The sequence below is a fragment of the Aedes albopictus genome, chromosome 2 (assembly GCF_035046485.1).
Source record: "Aedes albopictus strain Foshan chromosome 2, AalbF5, whole genome shotgun sequence".
Lineage (NCBI taxonomy): Eukaryota > Metazoa > Arthropoda > Insecta > Diptera > Culicidae > Aedes > Aedes albopictus.
In genome coordinates, this window is record NC_085137.1 from 37,818,768 (window position 1) to 37,839,254 (window position 20,487).

General features: G+C 39.8%; 1 protein-coding gene and 1 non-coding gene across 2 annotated transcripts; both read right to left on the minus strand.

Moving 5' to 3' along the window:
- Nucleotides 1-9,635: 9,635 nt before the first annotated feature.
- LOC109421243 (ras suppressor protein 1) lies at nt 9,636-19,550 on the minus strand. Its single transcript, XM_062849473.1, has 7 exons — nt 19,291-19,550; nt 18,980-19,030; nt 18,584-18,624; nt 18,126-18,324; nt 17,983-18,065; nt 10,121-10,368; nt 9,636-10,057 (listed from the first exon to the last, which is right to left on the minus strand). Exons 1-7 carry the CDS (start codon nt 19,436-19,438, stop codon nt 9,967-9,969), a joined length of 861 nt encoding a protein of 286 aa, XP_062705457.1. The 5' UTR covers nt 19,439-19,550; the 3' UTR covers nt 9,636-9,966.
- Nucleotides 19,551-19,869: 319 nt separating this feature from the next.
- On the minus strand, nt 19,870-19,942 carry Trnak-cuu (transfer RNA lysine (anticodon CUU)). Its single transcript has one exon. It is a non-coding gene; the product is annotated as a tRNA-Lys (tRNA).
- Nucleotides 19,943-20,487: the final 545 nt, after the last annotated feature.

Genomic DNA, 20,487 nt, shown 5'->3' on the forward strand with positions numbered 1-20,487 from the left:
TCTCCGGAACCACCAAGAAAGCATTGCTTCAGAGAGGAGCTAGTGCACATCGCACCCTCAAGGTTAGCTGCGTAGCCTGAAGCAACGAACATTGATTATTCGGTTTGGAGAGTCCATCACGATAGCATGCTGACGCTTAGCTAGTTTCCCGAGTGGCTCTCACCACTACTGACATGGATTAGTGGTGGATTATTAGTCGAGTTGCTATCCGACATCCCGATGACGTGACCCGCCCACCGAAGCCTCCCAATTTTCGCAGTGTGGACGGTAGTTGGTTCCCTCAGCAGCTGATGCAGCTCGTGGTTCATTCGCCTTCTCCAAGTCCCGTCTTCCATCTGCACTCCGCCGTAGATGGTACGCAACACCTTCCGTTCGAAAACTCCAAGGGCGCGTTGGTCCTCTGCACGAAGGGTTCATACCTCGTGCCCATATAGGACTACCGATCTAATCAGCATTTTGTAGATAGTTAACTTCGTGTGACGGCGAACTTTGTTCGATCGTAGAGTTCTGATAAGTATGCTAAATTTCCTGCCACAATGCGCCTCTGAATTTCTCTGCTGGTTTCGTTGTCGGCGCTCACCAGTGAGCCCAAGAACACGAATTCTTCAACCGCCTCGATTTCATCACCGTCGATAGAAATTCGAGGTGGCGGGCGCGATGATTCCTCCATGGAGCCCTTTGCCATCACGTTCTTTGTCTTCGACACATGAATGACTAATCCGATTAGCCTGGCTTCACTCTTTAGTCGAATGTACGTTTCCGCCCTCAGATTTACAAGTTATAATATCAATATCATCAGCGAAACCAAGCAGCTAAACGGACTTCGTGAAAATCGTTCCAATCGTGTTTATCCCCGTTCTCCTTAACTCCTTCTAAGGCGATGTTAAACAGGAAGCACGAAAGACCATCACTTTGCCGTAACCCTCTGCGAGATTCGAAGGGACTCGAGAGTGTCCCTGATACTCGAACTACGCACATCACTCGATCCATCGTCGCCTTGATCAATCGTATCAGTTTATCCGGGAATCCGTATTCGTGCATAATCTGCCATAGCTGTTCTCGATCGATTGTATCATACACCGATTTGAAATCAATAAACAAGTGATGTGTGGGCACGTTGTATTCGCGGCATTTCTGCAACACCTGGCGGTTCGGTGATAGACGGCGGCCTAAAAAAAATTGAGAGAGTATCTTGCAGGCAGCGCTCAGTAGTGTGATCGCGCGATAGTTCCCGCAATCCAACTTGTCGCCCTTTTTGTAGATGGGACACACGATACCTTTCATCCATTCCTCCGGTAATACTTTCTCCTCCCAAATCTAGGTAATGACCCAGTGTAGTGCTCTCACCAGTGTTTCTCCACCGTATTTTGGAAGCCCGCTTGACAGTTGATCTGTTCCGGCGGCTTGTTATCGTTGAGAAACGCTAACTTTGTTTATTAGTTCTTAAGAATAAATTTGTTAGTATTTGTTGGTATAGTTAGTGTAAATTGTTAGTAAATTGATATTCTATTATGTGTTTTGTTGTGAGTAAATTATATTGTATGTTAGTAAATGTTATAGAAGGATAATGAATAAAATCAGAACAAAATTTGTTAACACACAATCACCCTACACTGAACAGACCTAACACAACACATACACCAAATGAGCCAAAAAGGGTTGATTTGATGTTTGCGCCAGGCATATTTTTCGATTGAATCAACGTCATTGAAGATCAACCATCACAATGCCTCAACCAAGCATATAGGGTATTGGTTCCCTTATTAAGCATGTGGCTCCCATTTTCATCCTACGAAAAACAAAGGATTGAAGCGCTGTTTGTTTTATTTCTTATTTTTGTAGTTTTTGTTAGAAGTGAGCACCCATGTAAACACAAAGAACGGAATCAATCGGTGCCGTAATCGCTTGTTTTCGAATAAGATGAATATGGGAGCGTGAGATTACTGATGGCACACATACCCTATGTCATTACTTGAACCCTCTGGCTGCTGTGTACTTAGCCATAAATAGTTGATATATTTGTTCATCATGGCGGCGGCAGTTGCAAGAGACGAGTTCAATTCTGTCTCTAACCAAATCTCCAATTCTGGTTAATTCAAGCTTCCATTATTCTTCGTCCTATTGTATTATGCGTGAAACAATCTCAGAAAAGGATTATATAAAAGTCAGTGCACAAATATACTTGTTCGAGACCGTAATATGATTGACATGACTATATATTTTTCTCCGTGTGCCATCAACGATACGCCCAGTAGTCCTGTTAGAACCTCGCCTATAACCCTACTTTCCATAGGACCGATTATCATAGGCCTATTCAGCCTGTTAGGGGCCAAGCGAGGCCCGTGAACACCGGTAAGGCATCCCGTCCGCCACCTAGGAGGCCCGAACAACGTTTTCCGTTCGGCTAGTGGCCTGCCTGGACAGCCTGAAGTCCCGTCCGGCATTGAGGACCCTCCGACGCCCAGAACGATCCGTTATCACCCGCAGCCCTCGGCATTCCCCGCTGAGCCCGTTGGTCATCGTCCACCATACCACCCAGGTGGCAATATTAAGCGCGAAGGTTGTGCCGCGTACCCCGCCATCCCGTTCAAGCCCGTCGGTCCTCCAAACGCCCAGGACACCCGCAGGAAACCCCCCCAAGTGCTCCACTTCCGGCCGGCCGCACCACACACCGACACTCCACACACACACAGTAAGTTTGAAAAAATAATAAATAGTGAAAAAGCGAAAAAGTGTTTTACTTGGGTTCTTGACCAGCGAAACGTGCCGACCCCAAGAGTCTCGCTCGCTAGGCGTGGTGTTTCCGACCCGCCAAGTAACAGGCTTTGTTGTTTTCAACCGGCTAATCTCCTCTTCAATCTCTTGGAGGTTAGGGGTTGGGAATCTTTCGTCCTGCGCACGTACTCCTAGATCTGTTGCAGCGCCACATTCAGTGCTTGCAACGTCGCCATTGAGGTGCTCATCGTAATCCTGCCGCCACCTCTCGACCACCTCAAGCTCGCTCGTGAGAAGATTCCCGTGATTGTTTTGGCACATGTCGGCTTGTGGCACGAAGCCCCTGCGCGAGCGGTTCAGCTTCTCGTAGAACTACCGTGTATCCTTAGCACGGTACAGCTCTTCCATCGCTCGCGATCTCGTTCTTCCTGCAGGCGCTTCTTCCTCCGGAAGACTATGGTGCCACAGCTTTGGTAGAAAGTAGCCGCTCGATGCCCGCTTTTCCACACTGTCTGTCCAGTCCAACAAAGTTCCTGCAACGCCACGATGTCGAAGTTGCGGGGATGTAGTTCGTCGTAGATTATCCTGTCACATCCTGCGAAACCAAGTGGCTTGCAATTCCATGGTCCAAGTTTCCAATCGTAGTCCTTATTTCGTCGCGTGGGTCTTTGCCGATTATATCGAGTCGTATTTTCTCCTATATTATTCGCAATGGGGATTTTTACGGGTGGCTTATTGGGCCTACGCCAACACTCCTGTCTCGCCGGAGGGCCATCGGGCCAGTTCTGTTTACCGTCCCAACCTACACTGGGAGGGCGTAGCCAGCTTTTCGGTGAGGGGGGGGGCAAGCTCCCTAAGCAAAATTGCCCCTACTAGATTTTATAACTAAACGCAATAAGATGAAATTGATTATGGTAACATTATATTCTAAAAGCATTATTTAACCCTTCAGCAGTCACTCTGTTATGTTTTGTACAATACGTTAAAAAATCTTGCCTGATCTTCAACGTGGTTCTGGTAGCGGTGACCAATTTCTGGAAGATTAAGGGTTGTTATTTACTCGTGCATTATTTTGCTCTGATTTTTTGTTGTTGTTAATGTCTACAAAACATTCGTGAGAAATTATAGCTGAACCCTTTTGGGAATTACGAACTCTTTTGAGGACTAACCTAGAATTTCCTGATTCCTGATGAGTCCTTTTTAATTATCTTCCAATACAATTTGCTGGAGGAATTCTTCCGGAAAATCTTGAAATAATTAAAAAAAATCATCAGATAATCCTCGAGAAGTTCTTGGGTACATCCCTGAAAAGATGATAGAAGGGTTTCGGAAAATTTTAAAGGAACCCTGAATGAATTTTTAACCGTTATGTGTCCGATATTTTTTTTTGCTTTTTTCTACACCGTGTATTTTAACCCGGGAGCGGTCGCGTCGTGTACTGAGTACACGCACCATTAAAAATGCACGCATGTGGTACACTACGTGAGCGCGGCGTCACTGCAGGTAGTCAAAGACGCGACAGCTCGAGGGTTAAATGGGTGCTGGGTACCCGGGTACCCTGTCGGCCACATAAGGGTTAAAGAAAACTCGGAAGGAATTTCTGCAGAAATCATTTGAGGAATTCCCGGAGCAATCCCTGGAAGACTTCCTGGATAAATCCCTGAAGAAACATCTGGATGAATCCCTGTTGCAGTTTCTACAGAAATGCCTGGAGGAAGCCCTGTGTAATCTCTGGAGGAATTCCCGGAGGAATCTCAGGAAGATTTTCTAAAAGCATACCTGGAGGAATTCCTGTATAAATTAAGAGACAAATACCTAGAGAAATATCTGAAGAGATCTCACGAGAAAATCCTAGTAGAAATCTTTGATAAATTTCTTGTAGGAAATTCTGGAGAAATTCCTGGAGGAAATTTAGGAGAAATTCCTGGAGGAATTTCCGGAAGGATATTTTAGAAGGCATCCTTGGAGGAATTCTTGAAGAAATCCCTGAAGCAATTCCTGAAGCAATTCCAGGGAAATTCTCTAGAGAGAATCCTGGAGGAATGCCTGGAGAAACTTCTAAACAAATTCCTGGCGTAATTCCTCGAAGAGTTCTTGGATAAGACCCAGAAGGAATTCCTGGAGAAATTTCTGGAGAAATTTCTTGGATGAATTCTTGGAGGAATTTCTGGAGAACTCCTAAAGGAATCTCTGGGGATATCCATGGAGAAATCCCTGGAAGAGAAGCAAATGCTGGACGAATCTCTGGAGGAATTCCTGGAGAAAAACCTGAAAAATGTCTGAAAGTATTCCTGGTGAATTTCCTGGAAGAATCTCTGAAGAAATCCATAGAGGATTTCCTGAAGAAATTCCCGGTGAAATTCCTGACATAATTTCTGAAGGATGTCTAGAAGCAATTCTTGGAGAAATTCCTGGAGGAATACCTGATGAAATTCCCGGGAAATTCCTGGATAAAATCCTGGAGGAATTCCCGGATAAAATCCTGGAGGAATGCCTGGAGGAATTCTTGGAGGTATTTCTGCGGGAATCTCTAGAGGAATTCTTGTAAGAATTACTGGATGAATTTCTAGAGGAATCTCCAGAGGGCGGAATTCTTCGAATTGGGGGAATCCTTGAAGAAATTTGTGGAGAAATCCTTGGAGGAATAGCTGGAGGAACACATGATAAATTCATGAAGATATTCCTGGAGAACTTCCTTGAAGAATTTATGAAGAAATCCATAGAGAATTTCCTGGATGAATCCTTGGAGGAACTTCTGCAGGATTGCCTGGTGGAATCTTCGAAGGATTTCCTGGAGGAATCCATGGAAAAATCCCTGGAGGAATCCCTAGAGGAATTGCTAACATAGTTTCTGAAGGATGTCCAGGAGCAATTCTGGATCCTGGAGAAATTTCTGGATAAAATCCTGGAGGAATGCCTGGAGGAAACCCTAGAGGTATTCCTGTGGAAATTGCTGGAGGAATCAATGATGAAATTCCTGGAGGAATCTCTGGAGAAATTCTTGAAAGAATTACTGGATAAGTTTCTAGAGGAATCTTCAGAGGAATTCTGGGAGATTTATATTATTTTTATATTTCTGAAAAATCCCTTGAGAAAATGCTGGGGGAATTTTTAGAGAAATTTATGGGGAAATTCCAGGAGAAATCCTCTAAGAAATTCCTGAAGGAATCCCTGGAGGAATCCTTGAAGAAATTAGTGAAGAAATCTATGGAGGAATCTCTAGAGGAATTCCTAGAGGGATAGCTGGAGGAGTCCCTTAAAAATTCCTGAAGGTATTCCTGACGAATTTCCCGATAGATTCTTAAGAAATTCCTAGAGGATTTGATGGAAGAATTCTTAGAGGGACTTCTGGAGGATTTCCTGGAAGATGCTTCGCTGGATTTCCTGGAGGAATCCTTGGGTAAATCCCTGCAGAAATTCGTGGGAAAATCCCTAGAGGAATCCCTGAAACTATTCATAAAGGAATCTCAGGAGAAATTTCTAGAGAGATGCCTGGAGGAATCCCTGAAAAATTCCTGAGGGTAATCCTGGAGAATTTCCTCCAAATATTTCTGAAAAAAACCCCAGAAGAATTTCTGGAAAAATCCTATAGAAATTGCTGACATATTTCTTAAGGATGTCCAGGAGTAATTCCCGGATCAATTTCTAGAGAAATTGCTGGAGGAATTCCTGAAGAAATTCTTGGAGTATTTCCACGATAACTTCTTAGAGGAGTTCATATAGAAATTCCTGGATAAAATCCTGGAGGAATTTCTGGAGGTTTTCTTTTAAGAATTCCATGAGGAATCTTTGGAAGAATTTTTGCAACAATTATTGGATGAACTGCTGGGGGAACCTCTAGATGAAGCCTGTAAGAAATTTCTGAAAAAAATCCCCTGAAAATTTTCTGGAGGAATTTCTAGAGAAATTTCTGGAGGAAATCCTGGAGAAATCCCTGAAGAAGTTCGTGGAGGAATTTTTAGCGGAATTCCTAGAGGAATCCATGCAGCAATTCCTGGAGGAAAGCTGGAAGAATTCTTGGAGGAATTCCTGAAAAAATTCTAGAATATATTACTACAGTAAATCCTGGAAGTATATCTGAAGGAATTCCTGAAGGATTTCCTGGAGAAATTCCTGGATAAATTGCTGACATAATTTATAATGGAATTCTGGTGGAATTCCTGTAGGAGTCTCTGAAAAAATTCTTGAAGGAATCCCTTAAAGATTTCCTGGATAAATTTCTGTAGGAATTCCTGGTGGAATTCTTGGAAGAACCCTGGAAGCAATTACTAGAGAAATCTCTGGGAAAAAGTCCTGCATTGAGAAAACCCTGTAAGATTTTTTGGAGGAATCTCTGAAAAAAAAATCTTGTAGATATTCTTAAAGGGATCTCTGGAGTGGAGGATATCCTAGAGAACTGCCTGAAGGAATTACTGAAGAGATCTCCACAGGAACTCCTGGAGAAATCTCTGGAGGAGTTTCTGGCGGAATTTATGGAGGAATCTCTAGATGAATTCTTGAAGGATTTTTTCTGTATCCTAGCAGAAATTCCCAGAGGAATCCCTGGACAATTCCTAGAGTAATTCATGAAGAATTTTGTGGATGAATCTAGTGAGGAATGCCAGGAATAATTCCTGAAGAAATCGCAGATGGAATTCTTGGAGATATTCTGGAGGGATCCTTAGGAGAGTTCCTGAAGAAACTCCATGAGGAATCCCGGAAGGAATACAAGGAGGAATTCCTGAAGGAATTCTAAAAAGAGTTCCTTGGTGAATCTTTGGAGGAATTTTTAAAAAAGTTGTTCCAGAAAGAATCACAGAAGTAATTCCCGAGTAAAGTCCTACATAATTTCTTGGAGGAATCCCTGGAGGATATTCTAGGATATTCTAGAGGAATGCCTGTAGTGATTAACGGAGGAATCTCTAGAAATACTAATGGAGAAAACTCGAGAAGAATTCCTGGAGGAATTTGTGGAAGAATCTCTAGAGGCATTTCTGAAGGAATCCCTAGATGAGTTTTTAGGGGAATTCCTGCAGCAATTCCCAGAGGAATCCCTGGAATAATTCCTTCGCCCCAGCCCCGCCCCCCTGCCGCTCTGGATACGCCCATGTGAGACGACCACACTAATGGGGCCTTGGATCTAGCTGGGCGTGATGCAGCATTTCTTACTTAGCCGCTGGATGCCAGAACAGACGCTGTATGAGCCGCACCTCCTTGGTGAACAGACGCTCCAGACGTACCTCCACAATCTAGCTGAAGTCAGAAGGACAACGGTGCCCATGCTGCACTACCAGCTAAGCACACAACTCTTAGCTGGCGGTCTTTGTCATCGCTTGACCCGTGGAAGCATGAGGTAGGAACTTGTGAGGGCCAGAGCTATGTTGGACGCTCTCCTTGTCGACTCATCATTTTGCAGCGCAACTGCACCGCACAAGTGAAGCACAATTAAAAGGTTTGCTATTGTCACTCGAGGTACAATCCCCGTCAATTAAAATAGTAAAAATGCTTCATTATTTTCCACACCACCATACTGCTCCTTCAAGTAGTGACTCCTACAGCTGTTACCTTTTCAGCGTGCTCCAATTTTTGACGATCATCTTAATCAAAAAGACCTGCCCGAAAAATAATAAAAAGAAAAGCATTTCCTCCGCTCCTGGAAATGGACGGACATCTTGTCTCATCACTTTTTCTTCCTTCCAACAGTATAGTGCAGTGGGTGTGGTGGAGGAGCACCAGCTGCAGAGAACACTTCCCGGAACAAGTTTTGCACTTGTTCGCGTCAAGATGAGACGAACTGTGCAGGAACGGAAAGAAAAACTGCACTTTTTCAATAAATTGAAAGCATTTTCTATCCAATTTAATACATCTTGTGGCCAGGGGGAGCCGAGGCAGCACAGATGGACTCGTGAAAAAACATTCAGAAACATGAAAATAAGGAAAGCTAAATGAAAAATTCCCATTATGAGGATATCTGAATGAAAAGTATGAAGAGTTTGCGCGAGAGAAAAAAAAACTTCCTCGTTTCCTCCGAAGAGAAAAATTAGAGAGAAAAACTTGGTCAAACTTGGACACCGAGAAAGGTTATCGAAGGGGAAATATAGGAAAACTGAACCGAACGAATGGCAGCAGGAAAACTAAAAGATTTTGAATAAACTACATCCATTCACAGCGGCGAACAGCGAACCGAACCCGAAAGCGGAAGAAAGTTTTTCCCATTAACATGAGCCACAAGCAAATTGTGAGGAAGAATATAATAAATCGAACCCAGTTTCTTGGCTCCGCTCGTCGTCGTCGTCGTCGTCTCCGTCCCGGAAGAGGAAATGTGAAGGAAGTTTAAGGCGCGCGAGCGCTCTCAAAGTTTTCCCAGCTGAGCTTTTGCATTCGATTCAATTGCTGGGAATCGAATTAATTGGATTTGAAGCATTTGGATTGATGGAATGCTGTTTCTTGTTTTTTTTTTTATCGTGTAGTAAAATGTGTGGAAGCTGCTTCAGTAAGCAAAAACACACTAAATTCTGTTTTTCTTTAAAAAATATTATCACTATATAAGCTAGTATGGTGTCTTCAGCAAAGTTGTTCGGAACTAGGTGCTTTACGACTTTGCAGAATTTTGTTATTTGTATTTTAACTCAAAGCTTATACTACACTTCTTTATGAAACATTTTATTGCTCTACATGAATAATCAAAAGAGTTGATATTGTGAATGTGATCTTGAGAACAATTAACACCATTCTAATTTTACAACATTGAAAAAAAAAATCAGAAAATATGAAGAAACTTCCTCGAAGGCACCATAGTCATAGCTTAGGCGTATTTTTTTTTTTCAGATAAGTACACATATACACACCGAGATAATTACCAATCATAGAAAGTTAGATTTAGAGTTCATGGCCTCTATAGATAAAAATGAATTCGAAGCATTTCGAATGACAGAAGTCTATTTCTTAGATTGTTATGTTGATTTTTCTTTATTGTTTGCACTTTATAAATTAATAATCTTCATATTAAAACATACACATATAAAACAATCAAAGGCACGTTAGAAATACATAGTTGTTAAAATCAAGACATCTTATGAATATTATATCTAAAATTTTGGTTCACGATACATTAATTAGGTCGTTCCTAAAACAGTTTAAATTAATTCGATTAGCCATAAAAACGTCGTTAATCGGGAAGACTACGATGGTCAAACATTACGTTTTGTGACCAATAAATACTCAATCAATCATGGCAGAAGGATTCTCAATCGACAAACATTGTAGCTCGATTTACGAACGAGCACGAGACGCCTTCTTACTTTTGTCGACCTTGGGTGGCACATTGCCTGACTTCCCAGCGGAAATGTAACGATTGTACAGACTATAATAAATAATGGAGCAAATTAAATGATGGCTTAAAAATTCAACTTCAAATCATACTCACATCCTGTACGCTTCGGTCTTGATGTACTCGAGCACGTGGCTAATTCCGACCAGGTACTGCTCGGCGATGGCCGTCACCCATGGGTTTTCCTCCATTTTCATCACGGACTTCTGACCCAGCAGGTCAAGATTGGCGATTTCCGGCGGTAGCACGGTTAGACGATTGTTCTGGATGTGCAACTCACGAATGCGAGTCAATTCGCCGATTTCCCGTGGCAGTTCCAGTAGATCATTGTCGCGAAGTCCGAGCTGGAATCAGATTGAAAGTAAATTTATAGCGTCACAATAAGTTCAAATTACACAAACATTTTGAATAAACTTGATTCAACAATAAAATCGCAAAAGTTCAGCGACATAGTTTTAGTTATTTCACCTTACTCGGGCGAAAAATTGGAACATAATTCGGCATCTATCCAGTTCTACTTTATCTGTACGCACAAAAATACTCATTCTTCTTTGCCGTCTGTGTTTGCAAGTTCATGCATCGGATGAACAGAAGTTGCTGATGTCGTTAGGGGTGTCAATGCTTTTTATTTAAATCGATGAAAATATTTAATACATAATAAAATATTGAAATTTTGCAAACACGTGAGGTATTTGAAAGCATCTGGTTTAAACTTTGGCTATTTAGAATTGTTGGAAAAAAAATCAAATGCATAGACATTAGGAGACAGAAATTAAGCAATTTAAGATCTCTTTGCAGTTGTTAATGCATTAAGGTATAAGATTTTGGAATGATTGTACACAGTAGGGTAGTGGACGTATTTCGGCCAGCGGCAGGCATTTTGGCCCTTCTTGGGAGTTTTAGTAGATTTATCATATAATCACTACAAAATCTAAGCAAAAATATTATTGGAACGTTCAATAACCTTTACGTATCTTACGTATTTTCGCAATCAAATTTTGATGTTCATTTAGCTCTAGTTTCTTCAACTTTTACCAGATTTCACTGAAATTTTGGCTAAACAACCGAAAATTACTAGCGTTTCATAGAATGCTCCGGTTAGTCAAGTAGGATGACCGGTTCCGGATTTATACGGAAACCCAGTGGGGTACGGCATTTGGCCAAAGGAGCCCGCCTTCAAACAATTTGCTCTACAACAACGTTTTGGCTATTTTTTCAGTATGTTGCTTATTCTTGGTAGATCGATAATTGCAGAATCTAAATATGGACTTGAATCTCTTAACGAAGCGTGTTTTCGCGAATTAGAATCCATTTGGAAAATTAGGACGGAAATCGGTAAACGCCTAAATGTATGCAATGTATTGTAATTTCATGTAGTTAGAACTGTCGTGTCTAAAATTTGTTAATATTAATTTCTAATGCAACTCAAAAAGAGTACTCAATATGCGTTACACATAATAATATGTTGATGTACAGTTAAAACAAAAAAAAAGCAGTTTATGAATTGTTTGCTAAATTCACTGCGTGCAGAAAAAACTATCAGAGTTACCCCGTTTATGGAGAAACTTCAGAGAATACAAATATGGCTGCCACAATGGCGAAACTTGGACCGCTACTCACGTTTTCAAGAGCACTAATCTTAAAAATTTGTAAACAAATACGCTCGATTTGGAAAAGCTACCTCTTTTTGTAAGTGAGCTAAGCCAGGATAAACAAGTGCGGCTTGGTCGTCAGATTTGTGCCTCTAAAGTTTGTATGCAAAATTGCAATGGGATTTCTTGATGTTTCACCTTAACGGTACCTCAGAATCCGGAACAGGCCAAAATCAACGTTGCACATGGACAAAATTTGGTCTATGTGGTTTATGAACAGCCCCAAAGAAGGGTTGGTGAAAGGGAAAAGTGGTGTGGTAGAGTAAGTGTTTAGGGAGGAGATTTTTTAAGTGAATTTCTTCAAGAAATATCCTTTTGCTATTTATAATTTCATCTTCTACTTTTTTCTTCGTTTGATATCTCTATTGTAACAAATCCTGCTCGGAGCTTAAAATAATTGTGCCCCGACAAACAGACAGTAAACGGCAGTGAAGAGAAACTGGTTCATAAAGTTGAGCTTTGGCTCATGACTCATACTGCCCGTACTGGCTCCATGCCTTTTTCAAAGTATTCTAAACCAGCCGCAGACATCTCCGTGTGCCTAAGACACACACGTGACATTGGGAACGGTGATACCAATACCGCAAAAGCCCGCTTGTTGTAATAGGCATCACAATTTCTATAGGATCCCAAGTAACCACAGGCATTATATCATTGCACGAATTAGACTTAATACCAACCTTTGCAATGCGAAATGCAGTAATTCCACACTTGTCATGCAATAATCCTTTAGATTGGCATTATCAATGTAATGATGCATGACATTTTTCTTTACATTAGGGTGCATTAAAAAGTGATATACGATAATTCAATAATTCAACACTGCAAAAACTAAATAAATGCAATGTACAAACTAGAAAAGCTTGACTCTAATGGTAAACAAACGAAATTAAGAAAAGTGAACAACTTTACGGTCAACTCTAGCGGTTTTCAACAATTCTGCTGGTTCGACTCCTGATCAACCTAATCCCCGTCTGAACCACCGATCGACGACTTTCTTCAGCAAAACCGTCTTAGAGATGACCATTTCTCTTTTCTGTTGACTGCTATCACATGCCAATAATGATGGAAACCAAAATTTGCATGAGCAGTGTGCGAAGGGTGTTTCATTGATTAAATATCTTCTAAAATGCATTATGTATTTATCAGTGATTTGTCAAAATGCGATTATAGGGAGCTATTACACATGACAGTCGTTTGCTCTGTACTGCAATGATTGAGACAGAAGAACAGTTTCCTTTTAGTTAATGAAATATCTGTTGTTATCACTGCAGCAGAAACAGTCCAAGTCACCAGCGCGTATGGAACTCATGTAGCGGTCTTCAGCACTTCTGGGTCGACTCCCGACCCGGCAACAAAAAAATAATGGTTACAACAAACATGTATGGGGGCAGTAGTACCGTCGATAACGAAACGGTGCTAAAAATAGATTTTTGTTTTGGTTTTTCATGTTGCAGGTTTGAAGCATGTGCAAATTCAAATGTACAGCACATGCATTTATATTACTTTAGCAATGGCTGTCAACGTGCTGCAATATGTGGCACTAATTTGATTTTAGTGGGGCTCTTTTCGACTTTAGTAGTGCTTTAATGAGGTGTTTAAAGTAGTGCAGCATTATATTCACAATTTTAAATATCACTATATGGCAAAATTGATGCGCTTATATACGGCTTCGTGATTACTTGGGATCCTCGTAGAAATATCTAAAGGAATTCCAGGAATTTATCCCTGGAGAATTTACTGGAGGAATCTCTGAAAGAAGCACTATAGAAATCACTGTGATCTCTGTACATCATTTGTGCACATTTTTCCGCTGAAAGTTCATGTATTTTGAAACAAACTGTTGGAATCGCATAAACCGCTAAACAAATGCTGAGAAAAACGTTGACCAACAGGATGTTGTCTTCAAAAAGAACTAGTAATCAATAATTTTAAAATGCCAGTATTTTCTTACTGCGTCCATACTTTCTGGGGCGGTCTTTATTTAGGTAAAATTACACGATCCTAGGAGGAATCTCTGAAAATTTCCTGGAGGAAATATTCCAGAAGCGAATTCCCAGAGCAATTTTTGTAGAAATTTCTCACAAAATATCTAGAGGGATTCCTGCACGCATTGGTTGAGAAATTTTAGCAGCAATTCCTGAAGGAATCCCAGGGGGACTGAACTGTTGTGAGTCGCAAGTCCCATCTGCATTTTGGGCAAAAATGAGTTATTGGCCGTTTTCGGTCTTTCTTCTGATGATCTTTCAGCTGCGTGAATAAAAATATATAACTGACACTGAGGAAAATTACAAGTGGTATTTGAAATACGCGTATCTGTCAAAGGATAAGCAATTAGGGCGGAATTAAAAGGTACGAAACTGATTACACTCATTCGAAGAGGGTATTCTGCTTAGAGGGTTCGAAAAGTCGGTACAAGAAAAATATATAGTTTGTTCAATAAAATTGAAAAACAACACCAAGTCAGATTGCCCCATAATGGAATGTAATCGAAAGCCAGTCCCATTACGAACTAGTGTACCCTACAGTACAAAACCTAACACTGTTTTAGCCAGTTTTATATTTTTTACTGTTACAGTGACCGGCACAAAAAAAGATCCACCATATAGTGGTTTCAGTTTCTAATGAAAACTACATGCAAAAATGATAAAATATATCTTTCAATGAATGGACTACATCCATTTTACGTTGTTTTAGTAATCTGTGTTGAAAAATATTCAGTTTTTGAGGTATACAGCGAACTCAGATAAGATTGGGAAAACTACTTAAAAATTGGGTATGACAGAAAAAAAGATCCACTTAGCAATTAATTCTGAAACTTCAAGATTTCGCCAAATTTTCTCACAATTTTCTTCTTGGTTTATGCTATTGTGATGTTTTTGGCATGTCAAATTAATTTTGACATGAGTTTTATCAATTTTATGGTGATACGGGGCGAGTTTATTTTTCAAAGTTAATATAATAGGTAAAATTTTCCCTAAACTACAGAAACTATCTGTAAGCAAGAACAAATACTATTAATCTACAATACAACAATAACTCAGCTTGCAGCCATACAGAAATGTACTTTTTTGAACAATTTTTATGAGTTATATATATAATTTCATATGACAGAGTATTCTATTCAGAGTCGTATCAAGTTGTTGAAGGTAACTCGATCCCGTGTTCCGTAGAGCCTGCAGACCACCCCAATTTTTATGAGTTTTGGTCGACTAATGCAAAGAAATGCACATGTTGTGAAGATTATTAAGGATTATTTCATATTTATTTATATTTTTTGACAACTCAAAACACTCTCACGTTTGTGTATCGCAATGATCACCTCCATCTGCTTGTACTAAAGCTTGCTGGAGGTATATTCCATCATATACACTTTGATAATTATAAAATTTGAATGTATTGTAAGTGATACACACGGGTGTTTAATCATAATGTTAACTTTTAACATCAAATTCTACTGTCGCTTCAATACACCTGTTCTCAGAATCAAAAGTTTACAAAAAATAGAGCGTCAGATCATCTAGCTGTCTTCTGCAATATTTTTCGTTGGAATGCACGGAATATATGTGCTGAAGACACCAACATGATTTGACATTAGTCTCTCTTGCAATCACTCATATCATGTGTTCGCATAATTTAACACCGGTGTGATTTTATTTTGCAAGTTAACATTATAAGTGCGCACCATGTGTACCACTTGTAATACTTTGAAAATTTGTAATTATCAAAGTGTGTATGATAGAATATATCTCCAGCAAGCTTTAGTACAAGCAGATGGAGGTGATCATTGCGATATACAAACGTGAGAGTGTTTTGAGTTGTCAAATAATATCAAACAATCCTTAATAATCTTCACAGCATGTGCATTTCTTTGCATTAGTCGACCAAAACTCATACAAATTGTTCAAAAAAGTACATTTCTGTATGTCTGCAAGCTGAATTATCGTTGTATTGGAGATTAAAAGCATTCATTCTTGCTTACAGATAGCTTCTGTAGTTTAGGAAAAAATTTACCTATTATATTAACCATGGAAAATAAACTCGCCCCATATCACCCTGAAATTGATAAAACTCATGTCAAAATAAATTTCGCATGTCAAAAACATCATAACAGCATAAACCAAGAAGCAAAACGTGTGAAAATTTGGCGAAATTTTGAAGTCTCAGAATTAATTGCTAAGTGGATCTCTTTTTCCGTCATACCCAATTTTTAAGCAATTTTCCCAATCTTATCAGAAATCATTTTATTCCTCAAAAACCAAATATTTTCCAACACAGATTATTAAAACAATGTAAAATGGATGTAGTCCATTCATAGAAAGGTATATTTTATCATTTTTGCATGTATTTTTCACTAGAAACTGTTATCACTATATGGTGGATCTTTTTTTGTGCCGGTCACTGTACGTTGTCATGTCTAAAGCAATGTGTGAAAGTTTCATGATGGTCGCAGAAGTTTTAAATTAATGGCGATTTTTTTGAAATTTCACATAGAAATCGAATTTGAAAACTTCAGAGTCCGTTTTCTCAATGCCTACTTTTTACAGTATGACTGACCTGCGATTCACGGCAGGAATACCAAGTAATACAATAAGGAACTCATCACTGGAAAAAATCTCTGGAGGATTTTCGCTTGCAGAAATCTATGGAGGAAGCGCAGCCGACATTCTTTGAGAAATACCTGGATGATTCACGTCATCTTTTGAAAACAGACGCAAATTTTGCATAAAAATATGAGACGATATTCAAAATTGTTAAGCTCTTTTCAAATTTAACGTGAAATTTGTTTGTTACGTAATTTGTAGGGTGGGGCGGGGCAAGATGGGTCACCTAAGGATGGATCACCATAACTTTGTAAATACAAATCGTATTGGTTTGTATTCGTCCGCTACTCTTTAATACACTAGTAAGCTATGCTAAAAGTCGATAAAAAGTTCATTAAATACAAAATATGATGTTGAACAAGCAGTTTTAAAAAGTGATCGATTTTGCGCCGTGAAAAAAGTGCGGGGCAAGATGGGTCACCTTTTAAGTAATTCACCTTTTCTCAACGAAAAACGTCAAAATATAAGATTTGTTCCGCATTCATATATGCTCCATATCCATACTGAGCAAACAAGAGCTACTAGTAAACATTTTATAAATTTATTTGGAATATAAAAAAACTTTACGATTTGAGTAGCCCTAAGGCAACTTGCAAATTCATGTTTTTACTAAAAAATTATCATAATTTTATGTTATAATTTTGAGCGTTCATTCCGCTTGATTAAAGTCATTTATGAGATAGTCTTGTAATAAAAAACTAAATAACTTTTGAATGCTCCAAAAATACGTTCAACATTGAAGGTGACCCATCTTGCCCCGCGGCCGTTTATATGGAGATTATATGGAATGTATCGCATAAGAAAAATGGCTAAAAACCATTTTATTTTTCATTTCCAATGAGAGTGCATAATTTTTCAATCAATGCCCCAAACTTTTGTATATTCATGCTGGTCATCTAACAAAATTATTAACATAATCAAAACATGAGTAATGTGCCAGAAAATGGCACTGACCCATCTTGCCCCGCGACCCATCTTGCCCCGCCCCACCCTATATGCCAAAATTTATCAACTGATATTGAGATTGATTGTAAAATGGTAATACTGAGTGTAAAAAAACTTTTATTTTCTTGTTCAAAAGAGGCTAACATAGGGTAGCGAACCACTTTGGCAGCGGCCGATATTTTGGGCACTCTTCGCTATAACTGCCAATCCCAAACCAATTGGCTTGAAATTTTGTACACGGCTAGATACTATACGTATCTCATCGCGTTCCAAAAATTGTGTCAATTGGTTCAGAATTGGATGAGTTACAGCAGAAAAGTGCCCAAAATAGGACCCCTGCCGAGATGGTTTCATTTTCCTAATCGGGTCAAAAAGTCGGGGGAAAACGAAATCGGGGGCATACAAAATCGGGTCAGCACTGTGTTATAATACAAAAACATTTCAAATGTCTGCTTTAAAATAATAATAAAAATCGTAATAAAAAAAATCGAGTCTAAAATTCCGGATAATCGAGTCTCAGGATAATCGAGTTCAACCTGTACATGACACAAGGTAGTAATCAAGATTAGCCCTGATCAATGATGTAGATTAAAGTTGCTCGAAGTTGCTGCATCTCACTCATTGAGTCTCATTGAGCAAAACTAGCAAATTCATTTATGCGTGTGGGATAACTGTTCTCTCCTCGTTTTAGCGTAACACATGTAATACACAAGATAATAATTCAAGCCTATGGAAATGAGGATAAAAATATACTCACAATTTGAAGGTTCTTCAAATTTTTAATTTCTGGAGGCAAAAACTCGAAATCGTTGTCGCCCAAGTACAGTGCGCGTAAAGAATCTGAAAATGTAAAAACGAATTAATATTGTCTACAACAGTCTACCATTTGTTAAACCTCACCCATCATAAAGAAATTCCCGGGCAGAATCTTCTCATTCAAATTGTTGTACGATAGATCGAGCACTTCCAGTACCGGAAATGCGCCAAACCCTCGCGGTAGCGTGTTCAATCGATTGATGGAGCAGTTCAAAATTCTCAACTTAGGCATCGACGACAGGGACAGTGGCAGCTCTTCCAGATGGTTGTTCGAAATGTTGAAAATTCAGGCCAAACATGTCTAAAGGTCCAATCTGCAGAAGAGAGGCTCTCTTTGGTTTCCCTCTCTTTCGTTAATATCTCATCTGTTAATTTGTATTATGATTGTCTCTTTGCATTGAACGATAGTCAAACCAATCGTCTTTTGATTTGTACTGCAAAAGTTGTTGAAAAGTGTACCATTACATTGCAATAATTGAAAGAGAAAGTGAACAAAGAGAGCCTCTCAAATGCAGATAGGACCTATTGAAATGTTTGGCCTGAATTTCCAAATTGATTAGGTTGGCAATGCCCGGCGGAACGACTGAAATTTAATCGAGAAAGAAGGGAAATAAAATCATGGGTATCCCTACTACGAATTTACAGATGATGTAAACAACGCATCGCATGAATTTCATTCATGCCTTTTTAACGCACGTGTGTTAGTGATATCCAACTTCGTCTAGAAACGGCATGAATATCAGTAGTCCTGTTCAACGACGTAGGTTGAACTTGCTCGAAGTTGCCGCATCCTACTCTTACCCATTTGTCAACAAACGGGAAAGAGCGAGATGGAGCAAGTTCGAGCAAGTTCAACCTGCGTCGTTGAACAGGACTAGTGACTTCATACTGGGAGTCTTCGGACGCAGCAGCTGAAAGATTCCGAATGATAAACTTACCTTTGAGCTTGTTATGGCTTAGCGTAATTCGGGTCACAAATGTCATGTTCACTGAAATCAAGCATAAAAATCAAATTTAATTACAATTTTATCAATCAACATATTTTGTTCTCATCGGCATGGGGTGCATCTCTCATACAATCTCAAACCCACCCGATCCCCGATTCGCATACATCCCCCACACACATCGTACGAGTTGGCGAGACCGCTCGCGCCCAGCTTCGGGTTGTAAACACAAAAAGTAGTTTCTTCCAAATTAGGAAATACTAGTTCCGATCTCACCAATATTCGCGCCACGGTGGAATACTCACGCAATCCGGGCAGTTCCTCGAAGCTGGAAATGCCCTTGTCGACCAGGTCAATTTCCCGATTTTGGGTCTCACGGGCTTCGTCTAGCACTTTCTTCGCCTTCGACATTTTTGTGGCTGTCACGGGTAAACAACTGACGGGTTGATTCATTTTGCCTTCACTTTTCGGTGCTGTTATGGGGTTCTTTTTACTACTGCTGCTGCTGCTGCTGCTACTGCTTGCTAGTTTAATCACACTCGGTGCGGGTACCTACAACTGCTACCGTTACACTTGCTAGGCAGAGTCAGTGTGTGGTGTACGGTGTGCGCTGGTACGTTCGATTCATCGTATGCATTCATGAAAGAAAAAAAAGGTGACTGGTTACGAGACGGATGGCAACACGGTCGGTTACAGTCATTCATCTGAAGATCTTGATCTTATGATGGGAATTTCTTCCACTTTGATATCAACAAACAAGAAAATTCTTTAAAAGAATATGTGTATATCAACATGCAATCAACATGCATGCTTCATTTCAATCATTTTCAATTCGAATAAATGCCTAATTTGAAGTAAAACATCAACAAGAAAAAAAAGCTTATCGCCCAACGTGGGGCTCGAACCCACGACCCTGAGATTAAGAGTCTCATGCTCTACCGACTGAGCTAGCCGGGCTGTGAGAAATGAGCTGCTCAAAGACAGTTTTAAGCATAAATTCGTGATCTAAATCTAAATGGTGAAAAATATCAGTGGAACAGAACACTGGGATTCTTCAGACAATTTCTGCTGGGAATCCTGCAGAAATGCTTGGAAGACTCCTAAGAGCAATTACTGAAGAAATCCCAGCTAAAATTGTTTGAGGAATAGTAGCAGAAATTCCTGAAGGAAGATATCTCAATCAAAGAATCCTAGCAGGAACTGCTGGAAATTCAAAAAAAAAAATCCTAAGGAAATCCACGAAGAAAACTATGGAATCTCTATAGGAATCCTTCAAAGAACTATATGTACAGGAAGGATATGCATTGGAATCCTTGGAGTAATCTTCGAGCAATGTCACCAAGAATTTCTAAAGAAATTCCATCAGGCATTTGGATTATGGATTATGCCAGAGGTTTCCAAACTCTTTGGTGTCAATTTTAAAATAATTTTCATCATTTCAAGACAAGTTCTTGTCAATTTAAATTTTCAAAATCGAATTACCTTCAGTATCATAATTTCTA